This window comes from Gasterosteus aculeatus, chromosome 5 (genome assembly GCF_964276395.1).
Source record: "Gasterosteus aculeatus chromosome 5, fGasAcu3.hap1.1, whole genome shotgun sequence".
In the NCBI taxonomy this organism is placed as follows: domain Eukaryota; kingdom Metazoa; phylum Chordata; class Actinopteri; order Perciformes; family Gasterosteidae; genus Gasterosteus; species Gasterosteus aculeatus.
Window position 1 is genome coordinate 3600179 of NC_135692.1, and position 25728 is coordinate 3625906.

Below are 25728 nucleotides of genomic sequence, written 5' to 3' on the forward strand. Positions count from 1 at the left end.
AATCATGTGTTGTATTAAAAAGTACTGTGATTTTATTGTATAAACAATCAGCCTTGTGCTATCTTTCTGTGGTCCCTGCTGTTCAGAGGCTTCACTTAATCATTAACCTAATCTACTTACTGAAAAACTCCCACAGTGTTTGCATGAGAACTCAATGATAAGCTATTTGAAGTTGAATGTGGTGATGGGACGACCATTGACATGCACTAAACTGTTTGCTAATCTGTGGCTGACTTTGATTCCTCGGTGAAACAGCAGAACTGAAAGCGATGACTGGTCTATATGGTTTGAACTTTATGATTCCAGCTTCTATTCTCCTAAAATGAGCTTCGCCTGGGTCAGAAAAATAATTGTAAAATTCTGGAAAAGCACTTGTAGGTGCAGCATCTTCCTGAAGAACACATTGAGGTGTTCGTATGTATCAATGGTTCTTGTTAACTGAAGTGCGATGCTAGCAGGAAGGTGATGTCCAAGCAAAAATGTTACACCAATGAATACAACGAATTAAAATGATTTCTTTAGGACACATGTATGAAGTTAATCTTCTTAGACACACAATGCAGTTGAGTATGCTTCCTGTCCGAACTCCACCATCAAGTTCTCCCGCAGATTATCCCTGCAGACGAGTTGGAGTATAATGTCCACTGTTGATTATCTAAAGCAAGCAACTTCCATAACTTTCCCTTTAAAAATGAATATAATAAATAATAATAAGTATTACTTAATCACATACACTATCAGTTCAAATGCTGATTATACATAAATATGTAATTAATATGACACCATCATGAAATATAAAAACATATACCATCTGAAAGGGGCCAATTTGCATCGTCAATACCGTGAATATTATGCTTTTTCACATTATTCTTTACTCTGCTTGTATCGACAGCACTTTTTACTACACATACATATTCATCTATAATGAATAGGTGTGCTGTTATCTGTTTGTAATAGTTTTAAGCACTCATAAATAATCATGATTTATAACAAGAATTATATTGCATTATAAAACATTTCATAATTACATCAAATAATACTTTATAATTCATGTCATGCTTTTCAAAAGAATCTTAAGAATTTTCAGATGTCATATATTATAATATTGTTTTAGAATGCATTATAATCTGTTACAATGCATTACAATTATTCTAAATTATCTTTTTTGCCAACAAAGTCAACAAAAATTTAGATAAAATAATCAGAACATCAACAGGGATTACAGTGAGTAATAAAAATTGTGTGTATTATTATTATTATTATTATTGTTGGTGAGCTACCAGCTATTATTAAGTATTATGAAACTATCTCATTTGATTATAACATGTTTATATTGTGTTATGATTATTATAGTTATAATTTGATGCTTACTGTAATTATACAGTGCCCAGAGGTATTATGAGTGATAGAAATAAATTGTATACACATGCCTACATGATTGTTAATCAATAAATACAGCATTAACATGTTACATATGGCAGCCTTTAACAGAATCCTTAATGAAATGTACTACTGTTACAAATTCAGTTTACACACTATTTATAATATTATTTTCAACGTCTACAATTTTGAGGTTCATTATTGTTTTCACTCTATTATTTATTCATATTATGATATAATTTTTGCCGAGTTGAAGATGGTTCCAAACATTAAATCATTCATCGTTTTCCTTTTTTCCCACGTGCAATTTTAAGAAACATAAAATTAGAATCCATTCCGTCTGAGATCCATCCAAAACTGGCACATAGTAAAAAGGTTTATTGGATATCATCACCCAACAATACATAATTTGCGCTGCATTCATTATTTATTGTAACACCACATTTTTAGGCAACGGCCCATGGACTTATGAGCACGAGCGCACATTATCCGATACAACATCCAGGATCCACATATCACACAAACAATGAACACAAATACAGCAGTGCTAGAAGTCTAAAGAGGCGACCGTCCCGTGTGAGGGGTGAATAATACATCAGGATGCATACTCCATATGTATGAATATTACATCAGGAGATTTTAAGTCTATCAACGTGTCCTTCGTTGTGGCTGAAGAAGACAATCAACGCGGGGTGACGATGAGTGTCAGAGGATTCTGCTGATCTTCATCATCGGGCTCCAAAAGTCAAAGCGGGCCCAGTGTCCGTGTGGCGCCGCGCAGTTCTGTGCTACGGGATCAGCGTGAAAGCTTCGTCGTCCTCGATGTCCAGCTCCTGGTCCGTGTCGTCTGACACGTCAGAGTCCCGCTCCGCGCGGCTCTGCTGCTGCGGGGACCCGGAGCGCGCCATGCAGCGGCCCGCCTGCGCCGGCTCCGAGGCCGGTGGTGTCTGTCTCTGCTGCGGGCTCCGGGGCCCAGAGGGCTCGGTCGTGTGGTCTCCCGTGTTGCTCCTCCCGCTGGCGGCGCCGTCCTCATCCGTCTCCCTCTTACCCCCCGGGAGATTTTCCTAATGCAAATAATGGAAATGGTTAATATCGGGGCACGGGGACCATTTTCTAATAATAATAATAATAATGACACTAATGATACATTTTATGTATAACTATTCTAACGCTACGAGTTGAATCTCCTCACCTGTTTTAGCCTCCGCCACTTCGCTCGTCGATTTTGGAACCAGGTTTTGACCTAAAAGACAAATTTAAAATGTTTCACGCTCCTTCTTCCTTGAGTTTCCGAACGGCTCCCTCAATCAATATTTATTTATTGATTAATTTGTTTATTTTGCTGGGACAATGCACACCAATCAACAGTACTATAAGTCAACCAGAGTTGGACTAATTTCCATTTGCTGTCCCCCGCCAGATGTTTTAAAGGCAGCCTAAAATGACAACATCTCAAAAAGAAAATGGGATTAAAATTCGATTCAATAAAAACAGCTACTGTTCCAATACACAATCCAGTGGTACAGTTCATACATGCCACTACGTTTCCGGTCATTATTACAAAGGTGGAACGCACAAATATGACTATAGACTATAGAAATTGAAAGAGACACATTAGTGAGAACAATAAAAAAAATAAAAAAAATCGAAACATAATATAAATCAAGAAACAAATACGGTCTAAAAGAAAATACAATAACAATATAAAAAATGAACGTAGATAAATCTTAAATAAAAATAGAAGAGCTAAATGAAAGTAGTGTAAATCCCTCTCTCCCCCCACCTGTCTCTCGCTGAGCTGCAGCATCTTGGCCAGCCTCTTCCTCTCCGGGGGCGAGAGGTACTTCTGCGTCTCGAACTTCTTCTCCAGCTCGATGGTCTGGTCGTTGGAGAAGCGGACCTGGCCGCCCTTTCTCTTGTGCAAGGGCCGCTGTATGAAGGGAGTCCAGAGCAGAGGTTTGCCTTTGGAGGAGGAAGAGACGGGCACGTGTCATTTAATAACTCATGTACACATTTCAAATAGCAAACATCATTATTTAACTTCACAGGAAACTGTGCAGATATGATTGTTAATACAACAACAACAATAATAATTCATATCAGTATTGTTATCAACTTGACTGTCATCTACACTATAATCACTATCATTATTACTACTACTATTATTATTATTACTACTAATATTTAAGAGAAAACAGCAGCAGCAGCAGTCTCGTAGAGATATTAGGTGTCGCTTCCTATATTTTGGTCACTACTGATCAGATGGATGTGAGAGAAACGTGTCCCGGGTAATCAGGGCCGTCTCGCCTGGTTTCCTCTGCTCTTAATGGCCTGGAACAAACAATAGTGCAGGCTGTGGCCACCACGCTGTTGTTTCTTTTTCTTTTCTTTCTTTTTTTTTTTTGAGGAAGGTCGTGACAGAGTGAAAACTATGGCCAAATATCCGCTTCATGTGCTTCCTGCTCCGCGGTGCGATTAGAGGCGATGGCATCGTGTCACCGCAAAAATCTGTTGAGAGGCAAACGTCTCACTGCTCTTCTCCTGAGGAAGTTAGCTAATGCAGTCCCCACGAGACACGCAACACAGAAACACCACGAGAGGGATCCAATTCAAGCTGACCAAACTCATTTTGCGAAGGTTTCCACGCGTCCTATTTGTGGCAGTTTATAGTTCACAGTCTTAGTCAAACTATTTAGTTACACTACTAAGAAAACGCAGTAGACCAACACGAATGGAGGCACATCGCCATTATTCATATATGTGTAATTAGAGGACACCAGAGTCTATTTGAAGAGGGCCGTTCTGTGGTGTCTGCGAGCACTTTTAATTAACCAGAGGGAGACTTTAATCCCCCCCCCCCCCCCCGGTTGCTTTGGGCTCCCCTTCTCTTTTCTCTTCGCCCGCAACCAGAAAGAAAGTCTGCCACATCCTCGCGGGCCCCGCCAGAGGAAGTGCAACAATACGCGCAGAACGGACCCGGGCTATCAGAGGCCGAGTGTTTCCTCAATGCGTCTGTATTGAGGATGTCGATAAAATAATCAGCAGCGCGCAGCGAGCTCCCGAGGAAGCGGCTGGCCGGGGGGAGCCAGGAAAACATTCAACAGCTTCTGAGAGCAGATTTACTCCTCCGGGCTTCCGCTCTGCGCGGACAAAGGGGCCCGCTGCTAGTCGGACGGGCCCCGCTCCACTATTCAAAATGATTAAAAAAAAAGGCCAGTCACGCCGGGACGCCCCGTCCGAAACGCCGCAGCTTTTCCATTCCAGTTACCGGAGCTCAGGCCCTGATTCATTTAAGGTGCTCCAATGTGCAGCGGGATACTTCTCTTCACCGTCGGGTGTTTTTTGGTGCTAACACGTAGATAAACGTACCCACAATGCACGTGAAATAACAAGTGATTTAGCCGGTTTGCTCCCCTTGATGTTCAGAACAATGGGAGTCAGGAAAAAGAGTCAAGGTTGTCATGCGCCCCCCCCCTCCCCCCTCCCCCCACACACACACACCCATTTAAACACGTCTGTCACAATAACAACGTGACCCGTGTGCATCGTGGGGTCATCGGCGTGGGCACATTTTTTCGTTTGGGGACTGAAGACTTTAAGTACCCGGAGACACTCGTCCAACGACGCCCCCCCCCCCCCCCCCCCCCCCATGCGATCTTCTGCTCATGTATAGCAGGCTGCATGGAACTATGCAGACTGGGGTTCGACACGCATGCACGATCAAGCGTGATATACTCATGCAAAAAAAAAGAGTTTCGTTGGCCCTGAAACGACGCTTTTGAAGACACAAACGTTGTCCTGCAGAAGGGGAAACATGAAAGTATGGTGCCACATCAGCCAGTTCAACCAGTTCAATTAAAAGTTAAAGCCAAATTATTCCATTTCTCACATGACAAAACAACAGTTCATATGATATAGGCCTAAAATACAGCACGAAACAAGCACTTTTTATAATTTAAAAACATTTTTCCATGAAGCCTGCACTTCAATAACTTCACCCAAGCATGCATGTTGCTGTAAATTACACCCACTGTGAGTGGTGTGTTCCCAAAACACGACTCCAAACCTCCAACTCACCGAGAGGGTCGTGCCTCAGCAGCGCGTGTGCGTACTCCCCCATGGAGCGGTGGTGCTGGTGGTGGAACGGGTAGATGGACCCGGCGAAAGCCCCGGCCGAGGCGTACGTTGCGCTCAGTGCGGCGGCAGCAGCGGCGTGATGGGAGAGCGCCGGGTGGATTGGCGTGGGCTCGTAAATCGGCGTCCTGTACGACGAGACGAGGCTCGTGAAGGAGGAGTTGGGTGACGGCAGGGTCGGCGTGGGAACGATCGGGGTGGTGCAGCAGGAGGAGGCGGACGAAGAGGGCGAGGAGGTGGCGGCGGTCCTCCCCAGGATGTCCTCGATGTAGAAGGGTGTCGGGTGAGCCGGCTGGATGGGAGTCGGCGCGTAAAGCGGGACGCTCATGGTGCCGTTTGGCCACCAATGGAGCTGAGTTACCGGAAAGCTGCGTCGTTCTCCCCCGTTCTCTCCCTATAGCCTTCGTCTTTATCGACGGTGTCTCGAAAGACCTTCTTCAGTAACAGACACTCAGTACTGGCTTCCCAACGCGCGGCACACGGAGAGTCACACTGCGCTGGTGTCCATAGGGGGGTTGCAGAGGCGGACGTGCCCGGCTCTCGCTCCAACTGTTGCGGCTGTTATCTGGCTGCAGGCGGAGAAGGGAGGAGATAAGCGTACGACAAACTTCCTGCAGGTGGCTATAGAGGTCGTTTCTGATTGGCTTAGAATGATCATCGATGATTGTCTTCCATGGGATTCAGATCAGTGCGGCCGATCACTTGGTAACACATTAACGCGCGCGTGTGTTTTGTAAAGCAAAATGTTTTAATTCTTTAAGGAATGCCTTGATATTTTAATCTAACAGAGCGCCATATGCCGGTAGAGGTTTGGTTATCACAACCAATCAAACGTTTAGGAATAAGATAAATAACAGATCTTTACATTACTTCAAACGAATTTGACATATTAATAAACTGGGTTGCTAGCAATAGAAACATATTTGATCTCCTCGGTGGCAATACTTCCTGTCCTATTAGATTAGACTATCTGCATATTCATATACGCCTCCTGGCATCAAGTCTTACCCAGTCTGCTTTAAGGAGGCCCATACTGTGCCTTAATAGTCAGTGATGGAGGTGAAGATCCTTCATTCATATCAAAGCAATTTTTTCTATTTTACATTTGACATCTAAGAAAGTATTAGTTGGCTGATATAACTTATATAAATATGAATTGTGACGTATACACCTCTATTCTGGCCCTATATGTCCTCCTCACCGGGCACGAAGAGATGACAATGAAACTAAATAATTTCTTCATGACCAGAAGGAAGATCGTTCATTAATATCAAAGCAATTTTTTCTATTTTACAAGAAAAAACTGCATTTGAAATCTAAGAAAGTATTACAAGTTGGCTGATACTTTTAATGCTATCTATCATCTGTGAACAGCAGCTGGTTTGGATGGAAGTGGTTGGGCAGTTTATTTTGTAACAATGCATCCATTTCATGAAACTATCATGCTACAGATCTTAATCTGCAAACTATCCGTGTAGATTAAGTGCACTCCGGCCAGAAGAGACTAAGGAATCAGAAACAATAATAAGTACATACTTTTTCGCAACATGAGAGCATAATGAGCGAGATCCGATCACGCCACATATTGCAATAATACAGTATTCTATTTATTTGTACGACAATTGTATTGATCTTTACAGAACACGGATGTTTTTTAGGGGTCGCTGTGCTCTGACTGACCAGCAGACCCTGAGTTTAAACCTTCACTGACATTAAATTGAAGTCAAGAAAAAAGGGTCCAGTCCAGATGACACGAGCCAAGGGCTGTGGCCCCGAATGGAGCTTAAACGTGGCGCTCAACGCTTCTTTGCATAATCAAACAGTTCAGTGTTATCTGAAACAATGTAACACGAGCTCACTAATCCTCCTCCCCAGCGGAGGGTGATTAACTCACTATTTGAATGTGTGTACAGTTCCTGTCAAACCCACCAGCTTATATACACCAACGACTACACGCAAATGGCTTTAACGGCTCACTGGGCCACGCGTTCCGTGTTACACGATAACCGGGACGTCCTCCGTAACGCGGTTACACCACGGACACGCGAGTTGTCCCAGCGCTGCTTTCTGCTTTATTGCTTTATTGCACGGTGACGTCATTGATGGCGCTTCAGCGTTGGGAGGAAACCAAGTCACTTTGGATCGATCGAACTGAACACGAGCTGAATCCAATGGGTTCGATGTTTAGAACCGCCGACTTTCTAATGGCTCCAATGAGATAAAAGTGGAGTCGGGGGAGCAAACAAGGCGCCGAGCGGCCTTGAAGACATGAAAGAAGGGAGCGGGCGGCTAATATTTGGACTGAGACAATGATTGCAGCTCATTGATTCGGCCCGGCTTAGTCCGGCGTCGGGCTCCTGTCCGGGACAACGATTGATAACCTCGCAGTGACCGTCAGAGACCCGGAGACCCATTCGGAGTCCCGAAGCCCCCGCCTGAGACCCGGGGACCCCGTCAGAGACCAGGAGACATCACCAGAGACCCGGGGACCCCGTCAGAGACCAGGAGACACCACCAGAGACCCGCATACCTTGTCAGAGACCAGGAGACATCACCAGAGACCCGCAGACCCCGTCAGAGACCCGGAGACCCCGCCTGTCGCTGTCCCCCTGCCCAACACCGAACATTAGCCAACGGTTGTCGAATGCACACAGACTTTGGAGTAGAATAGGTTAATCGAATATTAATCGAACACATCAAAAATAGATATCAGCTACTCCCTGTTAATCCATTTCAGCCTGGGGAGGACAATAAAATAAAAGCGAGTAAAAGCTTTTGTGAGTCAAAGTTGAATCTCAATTGTAAATAAAGAATGTGTCTAATGCTGTTCACACCAAACATTTGGTTGAACTAATATTGCATGAATCCAGATTTTTGACAAACTGTGATATTGTACGTCTTACTAACTAAAACATTATATACTTGGTTAAAAAATACATCAACTTTATTGTGGTGAGAAATATATGAAATACTCATTCGGCAGTATGATAAAAAAGGAGTCACAATTTTGGAACATTGTTTGCAATATGGACCGTAGCTGTATCACAGTATGACCTTATGACTTGATGTGGTTGGTCACCTCTTGATAAATTCACATCCTGCACACTGGCCTTCGCTCCGCTGCTGCCTGCTTCACCATGAATAGAAGTCATTATCTGCTTAAGGAAAAATGAAAAATAAAAAAAGCAGTGAATGCAAGGAACTGAAGAGAATTATGAATTGTGACGTGTACACCTCTATTCTATGTCCTCCTCACTGGGCACGAAGAGATGACAATGAAACTAAATCATTTCTTCATGACCGGAAGGGGCTGTTTGTCACGAGTGATGTTGGAAATGTTTGCATGAAATGCAAAACATTAAACATTCATTAAGTATTTAATAGAGAGCTGCTTCGCTTGGAAGATTTATTTCATTTGCAAGTGCTGGACAAATTCACTTAGAGATTGCTGAATTAACACACCACCGCTAATGCAACAACACCTTTAATTATGGAGTAGATCAATGTTTAAAGGAAAACATCTCTATAGTGTGATGCTCTCGTTAAAAGCACGAGAACAGAGTCGTACACTTCTCCTGCTTTGTGCGTGCATTTGACATTACATGTCATTTTATAGCACAAGGGGGTCCTGTAGGTTCTGCACATGAATGAAGGCGATATCACAGTATTGGTATATACTAATATGTCCCAGTATATATTACGTTTACATTTCTGTTGTTCTCAAAGATTAAATACAATTGTTGCTGGAAGAAAAAACAACTTCGCTGTGTCCAACTGGATACTTTATTTTTATATTGTGGAGAGGATTTCTGAAATGTCTGTAACTGTACATCACAACAAGGGATGTGAACAGATGGGCCTGAACCGGTTATTAAAAAAATATATTGAATTAACCGGTGAGAGAAAAAGAATAAATGAGTGGAATTCCCCAGTGCAGTGCAGAGCAGCCCGTGCCCCATCCGGCTCCAAAGCATCAAGTCTAGACCGCACGTTCTCTGGGCTGGTAGAGCCCAGCAGGCGAGCCATGACCGCCAACCAAACAGACAGTGGCCCGCGCTAGTCGCGCGTGGTTCCGTTCGGAGGCCCTTCAGGTGTTAGCTCCCGGAGGCTTCGGCTCCGAGCAGGGCTGCAGAGAGCGCAGGACGTGTTCCAGCGTCCACTCCTCCTCGTGCAGGGCGTGCTCCTCCAGGGTGAACTGACCCTGCTTGGTCCGGATCAGCTCCTTCACATGAGCGCACGATGACAGAGCTGTGTGGTACACAGGCAACGCGTTATTCTCACGGACGGGGAAAAAAAGGTCAGCTGGGTGGATTTCTGATGGGCTGGTTGACGAAGGAGTAAATCTCACCTTTTCCCAGGTCATCCACCAAGCTTCTAACGTAAAATCCACCACCACACTCAATATCTGTCAGAAAAATCAATACACATGAGTAGGAAGTGATGGGAAAAAGACATTTCCAACCGGAAGGTCAGAAGTGGTAGAGAGAAACTCTGTGTCACGCCCGGCGCACTGACCCAGGGTGAAGAGGGGAGGCTTGAACTCCTGCAGCCTCAGGTTGTGCACCGTCACCGGTCTGGCGGGTTTGGCCTCAACCTTGTGACCTTTCATCAGCAGGACGGAGAGACGCTGGCCGTCTTTCTTCAGCGCAGAGTAGCTGAAATGACAAGACAAGACATCACACTATACTGAAAATGCCCAGCAGAGTTTAGAGATACCATCCAACCCAAATCAGAGTTACACTGTAATGCAGAAGCGCTTCCTCGGTGTGAATTGTGCCGCCTCAGCCAGTTTGCCTAGATGAGGTGCAATTACCACTGGCAGGAAAGCTTCTCTACAAGGGACAGCAACAGTGAACAATGCAGGTTTAATGTAGCAATTCTCAATCACCAGACCTCTGAGAGCCATCTAGTGGGGGTCCAAAATGTTACGCTCTGTTCCAATAAATGTGTTTTCCTTCATTTACAAGTTGTGTTCTTATCATAGCAGTATGCTCAAGAGTTCACAAAAACTGAAAAAAAGTCATTGAAAGCATCATTTGAAGGATTCAGCTTGATTGTCAACACGTGATCAGGTAGAGAGTCTGGTGCCTCCTGTTAGGCAGCCAACCCCCTTTAGATGCACCGACAATAAAGGGGTCGCTTATTGAAATAAGAAGCGGGAGCTTCAACGCTCCAGCGTTCCCAGCTGGGTTACCTGCACTCCTATTAAAAACAATTGCTGTTTAGATTTAGAGTCAATTTTATTCATGAGAAATCTTGAATAGAGAATCAAGAGAAATCGAGCTCTAAAACAACCGATTAATCTCATGCAATTGTCTGTCCCAGCTCCCTTGCAGTCAGGATGGCAAAGAAACTAGATCTCCATTCTGAAGTCCGGTTAGGGTTGGCACCTTTAGTACAGAAAAATAAGGGATTCTTTCAAATCGATACTCCGCCAAGAGACCCGGCCTGACTCTGATTGGTTTATTTCAGGTTCACGGCCAGACCATCGAACAGCGAGAATTACCCAATCGGTGTTCAGAATTGGGGAGGGATTATTTGCATGGGATGCACTGACGGTAACTCGGAAAATAGGGGACAAATCCTTTCCCATGTTGATTCAAAAGGACGTGCTGTTCTATTCTCAAATATGTGACGATTACGTATTTTAGGTTACGGGTGGCAACCCCGGGCCTGGTGATCACTAGGTTTCCTAGGATCGGAGGCTTTACTTACAGCGGAGGAACTTGCATGATGTCTCCAGTGAAAGCTTTCAGTTTCTCCTCAATGTCCAAGCTGGTAATGTGTTCTGTGAGGAAAAAAAGAAATCACAGAAATCTCCTTGTTAAATGGAAACAAAAAAACCCTGCAAAAAGGAAGGCCCGCTCACATACATGCGACTAAATATGACTTCCATGTTTACCAAAGTCTTTCTCCAGAACCACACTGCCAGAGGCATCCAGGTTGTCTGTAGCTTTCCCCAGCTCACCCACGGCCACGTATTTCTGGAAAACAAACACTACCAATTATTAAAAACCAACAACATGGAACTTTAAAAATCAATTTTTTTTAAACACAACAATTTAAAGTATAACAGGAGCAAGTATCACGTCCGAACCCTGAAAGATACCAACTGAGCCTATCCTCGTCTCGGGATTGAACAATACACGCCCGAGACATTGAGATAACAACAGCACAATGTAGTGAGGAAGATTTACACCCTCATCATTAGAGGCAGCAGAATTACTTCAAAGCTACTCAGCCAACACCATTTTGCACAAAAAAATACTGACACATTAAAAGAACAAAAGGTTATCTTGCTCCGGGAACCAGGCAAATAGCAGTTTGGATCAGAAATTTGTGCAAAGAATCCCTAAAATTGATCATTATAAACAATAAAATAAAAATGATTCTTATTATCAGTCATTATCTATAATATTCCTAAAATATACCAATATGGACTTGGCTGAGTCTAGATTTTACAATAATACAAATTCATCTGGATGAAATTGATGAACTCAATGCAAAACATATGATCTCTTATCAGTTATGTATTCATCTTAGTTTTACTGTTACTGATGTTATTAAGATACATCAAGGTGTAAAACACAGCAACACATCTACGTCACACAAACAGAATTGTGTCTTCAAATAAGAAAATCGAATTCCAACATATATGGCTTTTGGTTTCAGATAATTCACATAAATATGGTGTCAAAACATAAAAAAAGGTCTGGATTTGGATAAGCTTGCACATTTTGATTTTGAGATTGATTTTGAAATGTAGTAATTTAGCGATTGAAAAATCGATCATTGTTTAAAAAAAAAAAAGTGTGCTTGGAAAGGAATAACATAATACACATAAGTGCAAATAAACTCACCTTAGTACCAGCCAACATTGTACTTAGCATCTTTGTGCCATTGCCAACACCAACAACTGAAAGAAATGAAGACAGTGTTAGCAAAACATTGCTAGCACCCCCTAGAGGTGGTGTTGGGGGGGGAGGCAAAAACACCCCTATATCCACTGTTGATTATGGAGGCCGGGCTGCAATTAATAATTCTTATTTTTAGAATTGCATAATCCATGGATTTAAGTTTGATCGGCAGGCATGCCAACATGCAGGGCTTCAAAGTAGGGGCGCCAAATAAACTAGGACAAAGAGCAGTGGGATATTTTCTCGTACAGTCAGAACCAGACAACGCTGCATGTGGGTTGGTGAACGTATTGGTACCCACAATCGGATGCTGGGTTGCCACCCTGGTAACCAATTAAAACAGTTAGTGTTGAGCCTTGCAGAGTCCATGGTCTTTAATGGATTTATTTGGTCAAGCAAATATTCAAAACTTAAAATGCATTGTTTACGGTCATGGGAGGCTAAATAAAAGAAGCAACTATTGAGAAAATGAAATCAGTTGATTTGATTTGATTGATGTGTTAGAACTCATTGCCAGATATCTTTGTCAATTGACTGAAGGAAGGATTAACTAACAGCTGCACATCTAAAGGTTAGTCCATTTGGGGATGATTCTGACCATCATTACCTCAGAATTTCCATATTTGTTGGCAAAGCAGTTACACTAGATTTATTGATGTATAATTATCTACCAGTTGCATTCTTGGCAGTTAGGAGAATCCTTTCAAATAATTAAATTCAATCTATTTTGTATGGCTTGAAATGTTTCTGGAGGGAGAGACTTAACACATTTCACAATTAATAAAGTATATATCTATCCATCTTAAACCATTTGAGGTTACACAAATTGAGTGATATAAGCTATTACACATTATTGGACCTGCCTGGATGCTTTCCGACTGTGGGTGAGTGGGGAGCACGGTCGTCCTCCAATCAGAGGGTTGTCGGTTTGATCCCAGGCCCGGCTAACCCGCATGTCGATGTGTCCTTGGGCAAGACACTTAACCCAACATTGCTCCTGTAGCTGCGACTGCAGTGTGTGGATGTTAGTTACTGATGGCAGGTGTCACTGTGTGTGATTCTCCTGTCATCAGTGTATGAATGGGTGTGAATGGGTGAATGATGTCATGTAGTGTTAAAGCGCTTTGAGTGGTCGGAAGACTAGAAAAGCGCTGTACAAGTACAAGCCATTTACTCCTTTTTGCACTATTGAACTGCAGCCTAAAGGGTTAAGCTACATACAGTAATTTAATAAGCGGACCCATGCTCGCTTATGCAAGAGATAAGCTACATCGCCAGTAGCAATTGTCCCTGCAGCTCACCCAGCACCCCGCTGGCCGTACTGTCCAGCGTCCCTCCGTGCCCCATCTTCAGGCTCTGCTTCCTCCTCTTTCGCGGGTTTGAGTTTTTCACTCCGGCTTCTGAAAGTAGTTAAAGTTAACATCTTCCCGTTAGCTTCAACTAACGACATGCGACATTAGACCCATTCCGATCCCTATCGAAGTACCTTTAAGTAAAACTTCTTTGAGTGTATTTAACACGTCTGCAGATGTCGGCCCTTGTTTTTTATATATCGCAAACAATCCATTTATTGCCTGTAGTTTGGACAAAGAGCTACTTATCGGAGCCGCGGTGTTGTGGATGTTTCCTGCCATGGCCCATGCTGCATCATTCTTCTTCGACGGATTCAATAATGTCCCTTCTTCTTCTACTACTAGTTTTTCTGTCACCAACTGCGGCTAGTTGAGAATTTCCACCGTCTGCTGGTTCAATAGGTTAATAACTATTTCTTATATGAGCTCCAGGCTAAAATAACACAATGTTGATAATATATGACAAGACATTATTATAATCATATACAAACGGTTGACTTGTTGACCTCTTAATTAATTCATATATATCGTATATGAGTAGAGAGGCCAACAAATTGCTGACATCTTCGAAACTACGCTGACCAGGATGCATTGCGGTTACACACTTCCGGGTTACTTTGTCTCTGGGCTTCCTTCGCCCGTCAGCTGTGCTGTCTACAACAATAACTGCCGAGAAGATACTCGCTCAGGTTTGTTTCATTATTGTTTCACGAAAAATGGCTTGATCTTTAGTCGTTTAACCGTTTGATATTGTTGTACGAGACTTCGCCATCCTGTTACGAAAACGTTAAGCGACACTCATAATTGTGCAAATCCGAATATATTTAACCTTAGTTTATCAAGAACATATCACGAATGTAACGTTAGTAACCACAAACATTTCTAAAATAATAAGAACCATATTTTGATCTAGCTCACATATTATTCCTCAAAGAAGCATTTCTTTAAGTTGGATTTGATGACATCTGACCTCTTCCGCGCCAACTAACGTTAGCTAACATAACAAGCAAATCATCGCTCAAAGTTTGAATTTCCCATTAGATTGCCTGGTTTTAGTTTATATTTTTTCCTAGTGGAAGAGGTGGTTCCACTCGTGTTGGGTAGATTGAGTTTTTTGTGGAGTTAGTGGAGAATTTTTAAGCTCAGCTCCATTCAATTGAAGCAGCAAGTTTAAATTAGTTGGATTTTCCTGAAATTTTAATTAATGCTGATAGCCAACTGATGCTAGTGAAGGAGGTTTGGATATCTCTAAGTGACGACCCTAACCCACCATCGGGATGCAGGAGGTGCCTAATTGGTCTTTACACGATCAAGCATCACAACTTTCAGAAAATCTCTGTATTTGTACAGTAGAAATATGTCCTTTTCGGCATTAGAGTAATCAGAGATGTCTGAGCACATATATATTAGTCATTGTTTGGAATTATTCAGAAAACTGCTTTTATAATACCTCAAATATTGAGAGATTAGTAAAAAAAATACTAATGCAGGTCTTTTATCTGCGAGAACCACAATTACAGTAAACACTGTAATTACTAAAAGTAATATCATATTCAATATTCTATTCATATACATACTCACATGGCCCAAAGATATTTCATTTCTGACTATATGATGACAAAACATGTTTATATCCATTAAGAAAGTGACCAGAAAGATTAATGAATATTATAAAAAATGTTGACTTTCTGTCCATCAATAAATCATTATCTTTTCTTTTCCAGTCGACAGGACAAGTCACAGAGGAGAAAAAGAGGCGCTGGATGTCTCCGACGACAAGGCGCGACTGGTGACCCAAGATGGAAGATTTCAGGCGGACGTATCTGCGCCTTTGCAAGGAGGGTGGCGTGGAACCTCAGGATAGTGTTGTGGCTCAGCTCCAAGAGAGCAGGGCTACTCAGGGCTCTAGATTGGACCTGAGCGGACAGAGTCTGTCTGCGGATACCTGCTCTGTGCTGGCCAGGGCCCTCCAAAAGGATGCCGTGTTCACGGAGGTGTTGCTCAGTGACTGCATGCTGAGCGAGGAAGGTGTGTACAGCCTACATATAGCCTGTCGTATTGTGTTGTAAGTTTAACATAATATATAATAAGTATACCAGCAGGGGTCAAAAGGCATGCAAACATATACTTGGATGCTTATTGCATCTTTTAATTTTGATATGGATATGATTTGAGGGCGGCACGGTGGTGTGGTGTTAGCACTGTCGCCTCACAGCAAGAAGGTCCTTGGTTCCACTCCGCCCAGTGGCCTTTCTGTGTGGAGTTTGCATGTTCTCCCTGTGTCTGTGTGGGTTCTCTCCGGGTTCTCCGGCTTCCTCCCACAGTCCAAAGATATGCAGTGGGGATCATGTTGATTGGTGACTCTAAATTGCCCGTAGGTGTGTGAATGTGAGTGTGAATGATTGTGTGTCTGTGTGTTAGCCCTGCGATTGGCTGGCGACCGATACAGGGTGAACCCCGTCTATCGCCTGAAGTTGGCTGGGATGGACTCCAGCTCCCCGCGACCCTGTGTGCAGGATAAGCGGTTTGACAATGGATGGATGGATGGATAGAGGGATATGGATTTAATAAATTAAATAATAAATTGATAAATCATTGTCCATTGGCTCCTACGGAAGACAAATATCTTAAAAAGTAAATTATGTGTATAGTGAAAAATGTAAAAAGCCACAGTTAAATTCCTATAATAGCTGAACATTATTCTTTAATAAATCCTAGTCAGGAGACAGTAGGCAATAACCCTTTTGTTTTGGGTCTATATTGTTTTTCTCTACTGAGTATTTGTGGCAGCGGGACGTGTATGTTGAATAAAATGAAGTACCGCGGCCATGGTAATGATGAGCACGTCTCCCGGTGCACAGTGTGGCTCATTGATGTGTTTGCAAAGAGGAATAATCTATTTTGGTTCCACTCCGATGTCATCATGTAAAGCAGTGTTTGCAGTAACGCTTGTGTGACTCTCAGGTGCTAAAGTTCTTCTGAGTGGACTGTTTGACAACACAACTGTGAAAGTCCTGGATCTAAAGGTAACACCCGCCCAACTAGACTATTTACTGTCTCAGACCCTTGTGTATTTTATTTCATGAGAAGTGTTGATATCTGGTTGATGTGAGATATTGTACCCAGGGAAATAACCTGAGATCGACAGGGGCTGAAGTGTTGGGGAAGTTGTTGGCCCGCAACAAGATTCTACATAGGTGAGACATGCATTACAAAGCATAAATATGTGGTCATAATGTCCCCTTAAGGCTGCTGTATGTAGTGTGTGATTTTAACATGTCAAATAATATAAACTAAACTAAGAAAGTAGAAATTGGTTCCATTTATTACATTTTATTTTGCATAGCCCAAAATCACAAATTACAAATGTGTTTCAGAGGACTTTACAGTGTGTACACATGCAACATCCCCTGTCCCAAAATCCTCACATTGGCACAGGAAAAACCCTTTGATAGGTAGAAGAAAGTAAGAAAAACGGCAGAGGTGTACAATGTACAGACTGAACAACAATGAAGATGTACAATACATTCAATTCCTACGACACAAATCATTCAAATATTGAGAGTGATAAGCCAGGTGTACGGCAGGGACAACCACCGTCAGATATAACCAAGTCAATAAAGTCCCTTTATGATGACAGTAATGGTAATGTGATTAATACAAATAGTGATAGCAGCAGCAGTGCTATGGCAGGAAGCAGGACCACAATCATAATTAATACAAAACTACGAGGCGAGAAAGCACAAAAACTCATAGAAGGAGCTGATTTAGTGACGTATCATTAAAGGAGAGAGAGAAGCTCAGTGTGTCTATTATTGATGTGTTTTTAGTATTACTATTGGAACATTGCATTTTAAGACATTATCTTAAGGCTCTTTTGGTGGAGTTATCTGTTAAAAAAAGGTCAAAGGGCATCAGCCACTGGTTGGCCATGTGCTTCAAAAAGTGAACCATGTCTTTTGATAAATTATTTAAATGTCTGTTCTGCTTGTTCATGTTGCTCCATCAATCTTAATTTGAGCTGGTAAGAGTGTCCCTGTGCCTATATGACCACGCCTTGTCATTTTTCAGGTTATACATGCTTTTTTTATGCTTTGCCGAAGCATTCATCAAACATAACTGCTAATACATATTATTAGAATTGACAAAAAACGTCTTCATCTTCCAAGAAAGAGATAAACGTTCATTTAAATGTGAACAGCGAACCCATGAGCACATGCTGCTGTTTCCAGGCTGGTGTTGGAGTGGAACGCTCTAGGCATTTGGGACGAAGCCTTCTCGCTCTTTTGTGAGGGTTTGTCCTCCAACGGCGTACTGACGCAGCTGGACCTGCGCAACAATCAGATCGACCACCACGGAGCAGCCAAGCTCGCTCTGGCACTGAAACGCAACACCTCTGTTCAAGCACTGGGTGAGACGAGTCAAACCAAACGAGAACCCTCCACTCTTTGAGCTAATTGTGTTCTTCCGTGTGTATGGAGCCTTGGTTTCCTGCTTAAAGTTTTCTTTTGTTTTCTGTCTGAACATCTTCAGCTGAGGTGTCAGTGGTTGGACAGGCCCTGTGCTGGGAGACCAAATATTTGACTGTCCCATAGAACAGTTGTGCCGTACTTTATAAGTGGGATGAACAATTTTGAAGAAAGAGGAACGAGAAGAAGTGTCAATGCAATCTAGCATTTCTGATAAGTGAACCTTATGTCACAGGTGGTTTTACATGCCATCAAACAACTCACGGCTCAACAGAGCAATTGCAGCATTTAATTCGAAATAATGTCGTTACTGATTTTTTTCACCACGGCACCAAACAGTTTTAAAATCAGTGTAGTCCCTCAAATGTTCTTAATGTTACTGTACCTTTTACTTTGTTCCAGCTGTCTAACGTGGTCGTCTGTGTTTACAGATCTGAGGTGGAACAACATCGGTCTGTTGGGTGGCAGGACTTTGCTGGAAGCTTTGCAGAAGAACAAGCGCATAATGCAGCTGGAGATGGCAGGGAACAACATACCTAGTGACACACTCAAAGCTCTTGGTATGTGTGTGTGTGCATTCACAGTCTGCATGGTTATGGCTACTATATTATAGTATAATATCGACTGTATTAGAATTAGTTATAATACCTCAATACGTACTGTCTGTGCTTGTAAACTGTGACTTGAATTTCAATAATTATTTCAATCGTTTCTGGGTCCACCGCTATGGACTCATCTTCCCCCATTTACCCCCCTCACTCATAACCCTTTCAGAACAAACCACTGGCCACAACTCAGACAGACAGTCCACCCTGAGGGACAGCCGCAGCAGGACCCAGGTCCTCAGCAAGGAGATTCAGTCATTGAAGGAGGAGAAGGGCCGGCAGGTAACCTCACACTGAGGAAGGACATAACTGTGACGGAACAAGAACATGGAGGAAAGCTGTTTGAAGATTATTTGGTTAAATTGGTTTAGAGTCATGGTCCTCAGGTGATAAATTATTCTGACTTCAATGAACAACTGCCCTTTTCTCTTGCACCACCAGGTGGGTCACATTACATTTCAAGGCAACTATTTCTACAATAAAAGGGATGGATTGTCATACATTTGGTACTGATGCTCACGACCCAAGAAGATGAATCCTGGCTACTTTGATGATCCCAAATGGTTTTACTTCTTTGTGTCTAATTGATGGATTGGCCCACACGTCGATGGTCACCACAGGATCAACTCTACTGATTTAGATAATCCCAAGACCTTTCCTCTGTCAAATCCACATTTCCATCAGCCTCGGCTGTACCCGCTGTTGTGCTAATTATCTAATGACTGATTATATAGTATTAGCATGAAAAGATGATAAACTGCAAAGGTGGTAAACATCTCAGTAGCTAAGCATCAGTTTTATTTATTATAAGCATGTTGCTGACAGCAGAGAGAATGGCTTCCGATAGTGACCACGACATTGGTGCATGGTAACATCCAGGGAAATGACAACGTAATTCGTCTTAACTGGCAGAAAAACCACAAGGCTCTAATGAGGACAAATCAAACTTTTTTTTCAGCTGCATTTAAATCCTACAGGTGCTGTGTTTACGGCATTTGGCCCATCTTTGATTTGCACACAATTAAGGGTCATTGTCTACAAGGGAGGATTAAACAATTTCTGCAGGAAGACGTGAATAGGGCAGGGAAATTTGGGGAGATGCAAAGCTTTCCCTGGCGGTGTGCGGCTTAATCAGCATTGTGTGAGCTCTTTTGGCATTGGCTTAAATGTCACATACTCCAGTTTATTCAAAATAAGATTACAATAAGTTTCTGCTCCATCACTGTGTTTTCACCTAGATGGTCCCATGGATGAAATTTACGCAATCCAGCTTTAAGTACTACCAATTTAGGAACTGGTTTCTGATGATGACTGTGCTTGTTCCTCCTCGCATATAGTTCCTTGGCCTGATGGAGACCATAGACAGGCAGAGGGAGGAGATGGGTCGCTCCAACGGGTGAGTGGAGGTGTGACTGTTTGAAGGGTGGCAGCACATCTACATCTGCATGTAACCTCAAACAATGATGAATACCCTTTGTCCTCATGTCATTAGGTCGACCTCCATTCAGATAGGCCAACTCCAGGAAGCTCTGAACGAGAGGAAGTCAGCTGTCAACTCGCTAACCGCCAAGTGGGCCTTTCATTTACCTTCATTCAATATCCCCAATACAAAGAGCTACACACAGCACAGTGTGTTGTATGTAGCAGAGGATGGTTCATCATGTAATTACATATCTTTCAGTGAGGGTAAAGGTTGTAAGAACTACATTATAAGAGGAATGTAAAAGTACGGTATAAATACAGCATCCAGGTACTGTGCCAATGATGTACGTCTACACGTGTTTCTTACTTTTCTATCAATCCATTAACATTTTACATCCTATGTCACTTGACACTTTTATGTTGATCAGAACTTGTTTTCATTCGAGTACTGCTTGAATCAATTGCAATACTCGACAAATGTTTTTGAACAAAGTCACTACAGATGACTAGATGAGTTATTGTGTGCGTTCATTCTTAATAATATATATGGATCCAAAATGTTTGACTGAATCCAAAGGATGTAAAGAAATAAAATTAAAATAAATTACTTCATCAGAGTACGGCATATACCAGTATGTGTCGTGCTGCAGGTACTGAAGGACACGTTGATACGACAAAAAACAGCTGCTGACAGGAGCTGCTCTAAGAATCTTTTTTACAGATACATTATTATGAGGGGGGGTTTAAAACCTTCCTGCACAAAACACAGTAGATTTTTATATTTTTTAATACAAATTTGAACACATCAAATTAGACTAGCACATTCCTTGATTGGTGCTACTTTGCTCTTTGCAGCTGGGTAATGTTTTATTCAGAAACATTTGCCTATTATCAGTGTTAAGTCTAAAGGCAATCTGTTTCTATTGTTCAAAAAGGAGTCACATTTCCAATGCAGGCGGTGAATGAATAATGACCCTTTTAATACTACGGTTGAAGTACACTGAAAATAAAATGACGTGGCACAAATTTCCGGCCTACTATAGTCATACAAGCAATACAAGCAAAAGTCCCTGTTGTACCAGATGCACATTAAGTCCTCTCCTCTCAATCAATGTGCTGCTCATTTTGCAGACTTCAGATGACAGAGGCTGCCCTCGCCCTCTCCGAGCAGAAAAACCACAATATGGGAGAGCTGCTGACGCGAGTGAAGAGTGAGAAAGAAGAACAGAGGGAACGACAAAGCAGGGCGACGAAAAAAGAGCAAGAGGTACGGACAGACGGGACGAGAGACAACACCGCAAGAAAACCCTTGTTTCACCTCAAATGTGATGTGTACTGGAAACATGATTCACATTTATTACTACTGTAGGTAGATCTCACATGCGCAACTAGATTAGTTGCTACTACATTAGATGAGAAGAAATAAAAAGATGTTTTAATTCCCTTCATTTTCTAGTTATTCAATTCACACATTGACTTAAACTACCGGATGTAACTCATGTGTCCTTCCTGTAGGACAGTGCACTCAGAGAAGGTAAACTCCTTAGAGAGATCCAAAACCTTACAGAAACCAACGGCCAACTCAAGAATAAAGTAAGTCTGTGGAACACACACAGACATGGGCCAGCACTGCATTATGAGCACTATTGTATTGGAGCGGTTGTGTGCGTGTGTCTTAGGTGGAGGAGCTGGAGCGCAGGTGTAAGTCTCAGCAGCAACAGATCTTCGAGCTGAAGCAGGAGCTGACCAACAGCACGGCAGAGCTCAAGCTGCAACTAGCGCAGGCAGAAGGTAGAACACACACACACACAGCACAAAGACATAAAGAGAATGTATTTTCCTACACACAACCCAGCAGATGTCCTGTATGTCCCCCTCTAACAGACCGTCTGGAGATAGAGAAGAGAAGGTCCAAGCAAGCTCTGCAAGACATGGACAGTCTCCGCCAGAAGGAGGTGCTCTCATGTCTTTAAACATACTGTATACTAGATATACTCCTGTTCATTTATATTTCATACATACTAAATCATTACTAAAAACTAAATTATAATACATATAAATGACATGAATGCTGAAGGTTCTAATTTGTAACAGGTGGAGCACGTGAATCGACATCTGGAAGATAGCGAGAGGGCTCTGCAGGAACGCATCTTCAGAGTGGAAGGACAGCGGATACAGCTGGAAGAGGTCAGAATTTATAGTATACATGTGTAAAACACAAATAACACACAACTTATTGCATTTATTTATCAGCTATCATGGCGTTACAGCGTAGTCAAACATAGCACTGCCAGACATCCAGAACCAATTTTAAAAGACACAACGTAAAGCAGTGTTTTGTTTTATTCAAGCTTGTCCCTTCCCGGGAAATGGAATCGCTTATGGAAATACCACGTTGAGACGCCAGGAACTATTTTCCCCCATTTGTTTCTGTTGCCGTTGGAGATTGTTGATTGACTGCTCACCAAAACACCAATCTATTGGAGCAAATGAAATAATACTGTAGGATGTCTATTGTTACCATTAAACTGAACTATAAAACAAATCCACTATCAGAGGCCCTTCACGGCGATAGCAGTACACTCTGGCACATGCGCAAATTCAACCTTTGCATATTTTGTGAGAAGCAGATGAGGTTTAGTGCCAGAGACCAATGGGAGGCTGTCTTTATTGTTTTCCCTATCTGTATCTTTCCTGGCAGTTCAGTTATTCAAATCCCCAATTTTAAAGCTGGGAATCTCCAGTCCACCTGTGTTCCTTCTCATGTCTGTTTGTTGTAGGAGCTGAGTAAAGCTAAAGCTGCGTGTGTGATGGAGAGGACCCAGGCAGAAGAGGAGCTAGGAAAGGTGCGAGCTCAAGCGCGTCTGGAGGAGGTGGGTTTAAAAAATCAGCACCCTTGATCATTAACGTGCAGTTATAGAGGTTTTTTGAGCACAATCAAATCCTCAGTAGTCAAATCCAGTATTGAATGTTTACCCTTCAAGATATGCAAGTAAATAGGACTAGCCTAGATCCAACACAAAACCTTGTCCACACCTTTTCTTTTGGCTATATATGACATAATATCAAATATATATTTGATATATTATATCAAATATAGTTAATCAAATGCATCTGATCAATCAATGATCAGTCAATGAACGCCTGCAGCCTGTTGTACTTAATCAGCCATTGTCTTCACTCTCCTGATACAAAACTATGCACTCAGAATCTCCATCATCCTTATGTTGGTTCTTCCTGTGAGCAGCAGGAGCATGTGTCGACCTTGGAGGAGAAGCTTCGCTCCGTGCGTTCCCTCCAACAGGAGACTCAGCTCCACTGCTCCCAGCAGAAACAGACCATCTCTGAGCTGCAGGCCAAGAACAGCCAGCAGAGCATGGAGATAAACGGACTGCGGCGCAGGACAGAGGAGCTCCAGCAGGTGAGGATCCACCTGTCTGTAAGAAGGAGGAAACCGTTACAATCATTCCTCACATTCTTGGTCATTACCTTACTCGGTGACTTGCACAGATTGGCGATCGACCGGTCGATTGTAATCAGCCTACCCCTGAGCCAGATATTATGTCCGTCTAAAGAGATGGAATTGTCAGTCACCTAAAGTTGAGGGGATAAAATGATTGGGACTTTTGTATGAAGGCAAATGAATGGAAAGGATTGGAATGTTGTTGCAGGAGCTGTCGGGGAAGGACCAGGAGAAGGTGGCCGAAGTAAGCCGTGTGAGGGTGGAGCTGCAGGAGCAGATTGGACATTTACATGCTGAGAGAACCGCTCAGGGGGGCCTCAAAGAGAAGATCAGTGCTCTGGAGAGAGAGATTAAAGGTGCACCACTCTTTTTTTTGTTTGTTATTTTCTCATCTTTTTATACAAGTATTTTTACATTTTACCAAGTTATATTCTATTCTATATGCCTATCTCACGTCCGTCAGCCGCAAATCAGGTCTCGGACGCAGACTCGTCGGTTTCCTAAACAGGAACTACTTTATCCAAGCGAAATATCAAAAATGCTTAGGGGAAAAAACAGGAACCAAGACATAATTTGAAACAGGAAACCACCATCGACAATGAACCTACAAAACGTTGAGCGACACACCTGGTTTAAATACACTGGGAAAGAGCAGGGGATTGGACGCATGAGTAAACAATCAGGGAGATGGCAGAAAATCACAATCACAGGGAAAACACACCAGGGCAGGAAGTGAAGTTAATCCAAGGACACGAGAGGCAGGAAACTACAAAATAAAACAGGAAATGAACCCACAGAGTAACTGTGTGTGGATAATTTACTCTGGTTGTAATATGTGCAGAAATATTAAAGCAAACTAGATTTAGCTAGATCACCCAGTCAAATGCATTGCAATACAATGCAATATTTCATATTTCACGAGATTGTAGATTTGAAAATGAACTATTTTCTGTAGTACGGTCTTTCATACCATTTCTCCCTCTGTGGCTCGCTCTCCTGCAGCGCTGGGCAGTAACCACAGAGAGGTGCTGCTCGACAAAGAGAGCGAAATGTCGTCTATGCAGGAGAAGCTGCGGCTAAAAGAGGCAGAGATCCAGAGGATGAGGGAGGACGAAGCCCACAGAGCCAGCTACCTTCAGAGTGCCATCCTCACATACGTCCAGGGCTCTCCTCTGGGACACTACAGCAGCTCCAAGAAATAACCGCTTATCCCCCCAGAACACTCACTCCATTCCTGCACAGGTCAGGACTGTCTGAAGAAAAATCTTGATTGCCTGAAGTCTGAGGGAAGATACCTCAACACACTCTGCAGTTACAATCAAAAAATGAGAGGTCAAAGAAGTCATTCATGGGCCCAAGAAGATAGATATGACATGTAAATTATAATTTGATGCGGTTTTTAGATCTTTGGATAACTTTAGCACATTAATGCTCTTGCAGGAACGGACAACCCTAAGATATTTCCTCTATTGCCTTAAGTCAAAACTAAATTTTGACTCCCCCTTACCGGTGTAGTAATGAACACTTTGGCCTCTACACCGTCACATCTGTCTGGCTCAGACACACAACGAAAAGCCGATTCACAAAATGACTGTTTCTATGAAAAACATTAGGAATAAAGTCCAACTTAAACTCCGGACGTAGTCTTTTAAAATGTAAATTGCAATTTTTTATCTCAATATATCAGATATTTGATTAAATATTTGTGTTTTATATTCTCAGGTGTGTTTTTAACATTTTGCCGATTTTGAACAGATGTGTTTTGTTGATGCGCTTGTTTCTGAAATAAATATAATGATTTACGTGTGTGGATGATTGGCAGTTGATCGGAATTAGTTTGTTAGTCTACTCAACAGATGAACATTTAGGGTGTTGTGTGTTAGTTGGGCTGGGTTGGTGTATGAGGTCACTGGGTCTTGAAATTACTGCCAAGGATCCTTAACTGTGTACTTACATGCATACGCATGAAGTCTATGAAAGTCACTG

The 25728-nt window shown here is 42.5% G+C and overlaps 3 protein-coding genes across 3 annotated transcripts; 1 reads left to right on the plus strand and 2 right to left on the minus strand.

The window, feature by feature from the left end:
* Positions 1-1743: 1743 nt before the first annotated feature.
* hhex (hematopoietically expressed homeobox) lies at positions 1744-7560 on the minus strand. The gene is made up of 4 exons (XM_040175735.2): positions 5458-7560; positions 3164-3342; positions 2573-2623; positions 1744-2444 (listed from the first exon to the last, which is right to left on the minus strand). The coding sequence occupies exons 1-4, from the start codon at positions 5840-5842 to the stop codon at positions 2169-2171; spliced, it is 891 nt and encodes a 296-aa protein (XP_040031669.2). The 5' UTR covers positions 5843-7560; the 3' UTR covers positions 1744-2168.
* A 1721-nt stretch (positions 7561-9281) lies between these two features.
* Positions 9282-14371, minus strand: trub1 (TruB pseudouridine (psi) synthase family member 1). The gene is made up of 8 exons (XM_040175736.2): positions 13918-14371; positions 13733-13831; positions 12375-12430; positions 11417-11498; positions 11230-11302; positions 10030-10169; positions 9863-9919; positions 9282-9762 (listed from the first exon to the last, which is right to left on the minus strand). The coding sequence occupies exons 1-8, from the start codon at positions 14063-14065 to the stop codon at positions 9602-9604; spliced, it is 816 nt and encodes a 271-aa protein (XP_040031670.2). The 5' UTR covers positions 14066-14371; the 3' UTR covers positions 9282-9601.
* Positions 14371-25544, plus strand: lrrc45 (leucine rich repeat containing 45). Its single transcript, XM_040175734.2, has 18 exons — positions 14371-14472; positions 15508-15811; positions 16748-16809; positions 16910-16980; positions 18016-18194; positions 18684-18812; positions 19027-19139; positions 20195-20253; positions 20350-20427; positions 21411-21546; positions 21795-21872; positions 21959-22070; positions 22164-22234; positions 22374-22466; positions 23060-23152; positions 23527-23700; positions 23951-24098; positions 24745-25544. Exons 2-18 carry the CDS (start codon positions 15583-15585, stop codon positions 24942-24944), a joined length of 2025 nt encoding a protein of 674 aa, XP_040031668.1. The 5' UTR covers positions 14371-14472; positions 15508-15582; the 3' UTR covers positions 24945-25544.
* Positions 25545-25728: the final 184 nt, after the last annotated feature.

Excerpts from the sequence above, each read along its gene's own strand:
- hhex (XM_040175735.2), bottom strand. The coding sequence starts at position 5,842 with ATGAGCGTCCCGCTTTACGCGCCGACTCCCATCCAGCCGGCTCACCCG. Across the intron at positions 3,343-5,457 it reads GCTGAGGCACGACCCTCTCG|GCAAACCTCTGCTCTGGACT; the intron begins GTGAGTTGGAGG and ends CCTCCTCCAAAG. Across the intron at positions 2,445-2,572 it reads AGTGGCGGAGGCTAAAACAG|GAAAATCTCCCGGGGGGTAA; the intron begins GTGAGGAGATTC and ends TATTTGCATTAG.
- trub1 (XM_040175736.2), bottom strand. The coding sequence starts at position 14,065 with ATGGCAGGAAACATCCACAACACCGCGGCTCCGATAAGTAGCTCTTTG. Across the intron at positions 13,832-13,917 it reads CAAAGAAGTTTTACTTAAAG|AAGCCGGAGTGAAAAACTCA; the intron begins GTACTTCGATAG and ends AACTACTTTCAG. Across the intron at positions 9,920-10,029 it reads GCCTCCCCTCTTCACCCTGG|ATATTGAGTGTGGTGGTGGA; the intron begins GTCAGTGCGCCG and ends TTTTTCTGACAG.
- lrrc45 (XM_040175734.2), top strand. The coding sequence starts at position 15,583 with ATGGAAGATTTCAGGCGGACGTATCTGCGCCTTTGCAAGGAGGGTGGC. Across the intron at positions 19,140-20,194 it reads AGGAGGAGAAGGGCCGGCAG|TTCCTTGGCCTGATGGAGAC; the intron begins GTAACCTCACAC and ends CCTCGCATATAG. Across the intron at positions 20,254-20,349 it reads GAGATGGGTCGCTCCAACGG|GTCGACCTCCATTCAGATAG; the intron begins GTGAGTGGAGGT and ends TCATGTCATTAG.